Source organism: Chrysochloris asiatica, unplaced genomic scaffold, assembly GCF_000296735.1.
Source record: "Chrysochloris asiatica unplaced genomic scaffold, ChrAsi1.0 scaffold00019, whole genome shotgun sequence".
Taxonomy (NCBI): Eukaryota; Metazoa; Chordata; class Mammalia; order Afrosoricida; family Chrysochloridae; genus Chrysochloris; species Chrysochloris asiatica.
Window position 1 is genome coordinate 7,885,931 of NW_006408537.1, and position 6,066 is coordinate 7,891,996.

Below are 6,066 nucleotides of genomic sequence, written 5' to 3' on the forward strand. Positions count from 1 at the left end.
TTGAATAAGTATGGTGAAAGAATACAACTCTATCGCATACCTTTCTTAATTTTAAACCATTCAGCTATTCTCATGCTCTGTTTGAACAACTGCCTCTTGGCGCATGTACAGATTCCTCATGAGCACAATTATGTGTTCAGGAATATTCAGTTAGGAAATGTTGTTGTTCAGTGTCATCAAGTCGATTCTGACCCATAGCGACCCTGTATAGGGTTTCCAAGGAACAGCTGGTGAGCTTGAACCACTGACCTGGCAGTTCAAATGACTTTGCAATCTGACACATTAACACACAGCGCCACACCAGGCCTCCCAATTAGGATATAATATGTGCTTCATATGCTTTATGATTCTTTTTACATTCCATTCAAAACTATTTCACATTAAAGATCATTCTCATTTGCAGAAACCAAGTTTTGCTTTCACTACTGAGCTGTTAAATATTAGTTGAGACTTTTAAAGTTTGGAAGATAATTTTAAAATCACATGAAAATAAATATCAATCATTTGGATTGAAAGAAATTGATAAAAGCAACTGTGAGGAATGGAAAAGGAAATGTTCCATCAGTCAGCAAACAAAGACAGAGGAGAGCAGCACGCAGGTCTTATATCTTGCTTTCAGAAATGTAAAACTATCTAGACAAGAGAGTCTGTCCACATTAACATAGCTTTTACCATTTCTAAGAAAAGTCAATCCAAATCATATTTCATTATGTTTATTACCCAAACAATGATAAAAATTATCCAGAAACAAAAAACAAAAATGAAATCTCACATTGGACATTAGACAGTTCTTTTCATGTATCTTAATTTTATAATATGTTTTTGTCCAGTAGGTTCTAAATTATAGCAACCCTACATAGGGTTTCTAAGTAGTGGGTGATATGTTTGAACTACCAGCTTTGAAGTTAGCAGCACAGTGCTTATCCTACAGTGCAATAGTATTCCTTAATTTCACATTGCAGGAGAAAAATGAGGCTTTCTGTTCTCAGAAACATTTATAGTCTCAGAAACCCTATGTAGGATCAGCTAAATGGGTAGTGGGGTTTTGGGGGTGTTAATTTCATGTTAATTTTGTCAAACAACATGAAGAACTCAGATTATAATTTATTTGAAAATATTTACAAATTCATCAAAAACAATTACCTTGAGCCCAGATGTCCCAGAAATCCCTTGAGGTCCAGGGTCACCTTTACTTCCCTGTAAATGCATCAAAAACACTCCAATTAAAAAAAAAAAAAAAGTCACAATGTATTTGACAGATTTAAAGGATTGTATTTGAAGTTATTTTTTCAAGATAATTCTAAATTAATGATCTTTGCAGCAGTAATCACAACAGTCAAAAGGTGGAAACTACTAAATCCCCATCAGCAGATAAATAAAATGTGGGATGTTCATATAACAGAATATTACTCAACCATGAAGATAAATGAAGTTTTCTGACACATACGACAACCTGGATAAACCAACAAAACACTATGAAGAGTGAAATAATCCATCAAAAAAGGGTAAGTAATATATATTCCCACATATACAAAATCTCTAGCATATACATATGTGTAGAAATTATCAAGGACAGGAGGGAGGTGGAAAATAGGAATTATTACTTAAGGAACTCTGCATTTCTGCTAAGGTTGATGGAAAAACTTATAACCCAATAGTAATAATGGTTGCACAGCATGATGAACTAATTAATGCCATGGAATTACATGTATAAAAATGTTCAAATGACAAATATTTTGATGTATGTATTCATGTATATACAATAAAAGTGAACAGAAAATGGGAAAAGATGTTTGCATTTTCAGCTCTTCTACAACAACAACAACAACTGCTTGAAACATACTGTTGTTGTTTAGTACTGTTGAGTCCATTCTGACTCATAGCAACCCTATATTGGGTTTTCAAGGAGCAGTAGGTAGGGTTTGACCTTGCAGTTAGCAGTTCAGTGCTTATCCTACAATGCTACACCAGGACTTCCTACATATTAAGTGTATTTATTAAGAAAACAAGCAAGAAAGTGAATCCTCACATTTGCCAAATTCCCTAGAAGACATTTGTTTAAAAAAACCTGGTAGGTCCATATACATGGAAAGAGATTCACATCTTAGGGACCAGCACTGGCTCTCCATATTGTATAAACTGAGCCCATGAAATGAAACTCCTCATCATTGTTCTGTTTCATAGATTCAACATGCAAATGAAGGAGTAAAGAAATGAAAGGCCACTTAAAATGTAGAGTGGCTTTTTTAAAGTCGTGTGAACAGAAAATAATCATACCTGTAGCATAGTGGTTACAAGTCAGACAATCTCCAGGTCAGCAGTTTGAAACTACCAGTGGTTTTGCAAGAGAAAGATGAGACTTTCTGCTCCCATAAAGATTTACAATCTTGGAACCCCTACACAGAGTCAGAACTGACTCTCGGCACATAACCACCACCATCACTCTTTACAGTGTAGTCCTTTCTAACAGATGGAAACTTGAAGAACAAGACTAAGTGAGTTTTGATACCTGAGAAAACAATTCTTAGAGAAGACAATGATCTCCCAGAATCAACTCATAGAGTAAACAAATCAACCTCATTTTCATCTTTTGAAAGCTTTCTAGGTTAGTTAAGGTAAAACACATGCAAACATATCATCTGGATTTAACCAAAGTACTTAACAATATAACAATGCTTCTTAGAATTTCCAACTTTACCAATGAGTAAGCTGAAACTCAAGGAGCTCTGGTAGTATAGTGGTTATGAGTCAGGCTGCTAACCTTAAAGGTCAGCTAGTTTGAAACTACTACAGGTTCCAAGGGAGAAAAATGAGGCTTTCTGCTCCTGTAAAGATTTACAGCCTTGGAAACCCTACACAGGGTGGCTATGAGTCAGAACAAACTCCATGGCATACTACCACCACCACCACCATCAAGCTGAAACTCAGATGATGAGACTTGGTCAAGTTATGTTAAAATTTTGTCAGTCTATCCTAATTTCATGTATAAAATACAAAAATTAAGAAACCTAAGTAATAGTATGATAAAATAGGCTCATAAATAATTCAATAGCTAGTATAAAAAGAAATGTTTTAATCTAAATTCGAAGTTTTCTAAAGAGTTACCACAAAGTTTTTAACCTCAACCTTTCTTCCCTGTTTAATATTACTTTATTTGGTCCCATTCTAGAACTTCTACCAGTGGTATGGAAGACATAAAGCACAAACATAGAAACTAACAGGAATAAGTTAATACAAGTTAGTAAACTCATGGCTCCAACACATGGTTTTGGAAATAAAATTTTATAGGAACACCACCACACTCACTCACATACTGTTTGTCCATGGATGCTCTTACACTACATAAAGGAAGAGTTAAATAATTTCTACAGAGACCCTACATTCCCCAAGCCCTAAAATATTTACTATGCGATCCTTTGGAGAAGTTATCAAACACCTGAGTTATATTGCAGGTAGAGAAGTTGAAATGTTTCATCAAACTTATTACAAGTTTTAACATCCTAGATCTATTTTTAACAAAATAATTACACAAGGTCAGACAAGCCATATTTTATAGCAACCTGCTCTGAATTTGGAGTCTTGGTGTGGCGCTGTGGGCTAATGAGTCAGACTGCAAAGTCATTTGAACTCCTAGGTCAGCAGTTCAAGCTCACCAGCTGCTCCTCGGAAACCCTATACAGGGTCACTATGGGTCGGAATCGACTCGACGGCACTCAACAACAACAACAACAACTCTGAATCCTGGTGTGGTGCCATAGGATAAGCACCTCAAGGCCTGTTTGGACCACAGTCAGTGATTCAAACTCACCAGCAACTCCTCAGAAACCATATATAGTGTAGCTATGCATTGGAACCAACTCAACAGCACCTAATAAAAACAACAACTCTGATACTGGAAACAGTCACTTACCTATCAAGAAAAATTGGTGGAAATTTTAAGGAAAACCTAGCAGATTTAATTGCCCTCCAGTTCAATATGGGTCAATTATATAATGTGAATAATAAAGTAAAATTTTAAATAGTTGATAATACCTTAAAGTACAGGCTCAAGAGTTCAAGCATCCAGAAGGATAGGGAAAAATCCGTTGTGTCTCTGTTATTTACGGAGTGTACAATTAAGAGAAAGCCCAGTGACTCTGTAGGATAAGCACGGGACTTTGAACCACAAGATCAGTGGTTTGAGATTACATCACAGAAGAAAGATGAGGCTTTCTATTCCAACAAAGACTTACAGCCTCAGAAACCCAATACAAGATCCCTGAGTTGAAACTGACTCAAGGGCACTTAACAACCAACAACACAATTACCCTACATTTTCTTGCAAAATGACCTTGATAAATTATGGAGAGTCTCTAAACTGAAAGCTCAATCACTCAAAATCCATCTCCCAAGAACAATGCTCTTTTATCTGGGCAAGTCACCTTCCCTGACCCAGAACAATGTATGCAAAGTAGGAAAGGAGAAAATGAAGGGCTTAACTATGTAGGTCACAAGAATGACCAGTGTCAGTCATTTGCCCACAGCCTAAGCACATAAGTCTCTAGCTCCTTGAGAAAATATTATCCTTTTTATCATTCAGTTCTCAGACTGCATGTAGTTTTGTATCAACTTTGTGCATACCTACTGCTATTAGGGCTCACATACTCTAAAGGTCCACAATTATCACTGCTGGTGAAAGAACAGTTGTTTTCCCTACACATTGGGCTACCATGACATTTTATCCTGTCTCTTTCTTTAAACATTTAAAAAATTAGAACTGGAATAGATTAGATCATCTATACTCATTCTGTATGCCTAGGTCTGTTCCCTTAGGACCTGTCTAGCCAAAGCCTGAAGGCTTCCAAAACAGTGATTCCATCACTTCTTTTTGAAAGGTTGTTCTAAATGCTATTCATTCAGTTGTTGGAAATAGTTTCCTGAGTCTATCCAGAATGCACTTAGTTTGTTTGTCCCACTGATAAAACAAACAAACCAAAAAAAGTAGTTCTCTTAGAACAGGATTCTATATACTCAAAAGTCAAACTGTAGTATTTAAACAGCTTTAGTTCTACCTTAACCTGACACACTTACATTTTTTTGTTAAGCTTATTTCACTTCTTTTTTTGAAAGGGAGGGAATGCCTAATAAAATTTACTACCAGGCATTTTATGAATACAAATTCCACATGCATCCTATTAAATAAAAACACCAAAAAGAGGAATGGTAAATTGGTAAGAGCCATCTTCAATCATAACTACACATGCTGTAGATCAGTGGTTTTGGCATTAAGATTCATGGGAGCTCTAAGTATTCCTCCGAGTCCTCTGGGATGCCAATTAGGGAGGAGGGGGCTGAGTGGTGAGGGCTGCTGGCCTTTCTCCAGCTTAACTCAGCCTGATTTACATTAGACAGGAGCATACACTGAGCAGTTGCTGCAATCTCTTTCTTATAAGTGATTTATCATAGGAAGAAAAACACAATTTGAAATAAAATGGAGTTAGTTAAAATTTACACTGAATTACATTAATGGTTACTCCATTTGCACAAGAGTCTCAATCTTGTTAATTTCATTATTATATTTACCTTAGATCCTGGTGTTCCAGGCTGGCCTGGTGAACCATCACTTCCCATCAAACCCTATATTTTTAAGAGGAAAATTTCAAGAGTAATACAAAGAAATATATTTTAAAATGCTAAACCATTTTCCAAGTTATAAATTTTCATAAATAACCTAGTAAACTATAATATGATATTGGGTACATTTCCATACATATATGCAATATGTGTAAGTATATAAATAAAGAATAACAAAATAATCAAATGACATAACATAATTTGAAGCTACCCAGAATCCTGTTGCTCAAATAACCTAAATAAATAGTACAAATTAGTGGAACACTAAAAGACAAAATGGAGCTCTGGCAGCATAGTGACCATGAATCGGGCTTCTAACCTCAAGGTTGGCAGTTTGAAACTACCAGCTGTTCCATGGGAGAAAGATGAGGCTTTCTGCTCCCATAAAGATTTACAGCCTCAGAAACCCTGTGCAGGGTCATTATGAGTCAGAACTGACGCCACAGTACTTAA

General features: G+C 35.9%; 1 protein-coding gene across 1 annotated transcript in view; it reads right to left on the reverse strand.

Moving 5' to 3' along the window:
• Positions 1-6,066, reverse strand: part of COL21A1 (collagen, type XXI, alpha 1) — a 169,646-nt gene that overhangs the window by 23,353 nt on the left and 140,227 nt on the right. The window contains exons 21-22 of the mRNA XM_006835733.1: positions 5,563-5,616; positions 1,144-1,197 (exon numbers count right to left, since the gene is read on the reverse strand). Coding sequence (XP_006835796.1) covers positions 1,144-1,197; positions 5,563-5,616 — 108 coding nt within the window. The remainder of the gene's footprint in view (positions 1-1,143; positions 1,198-5,562; positions 5,617-6,066) is intronic.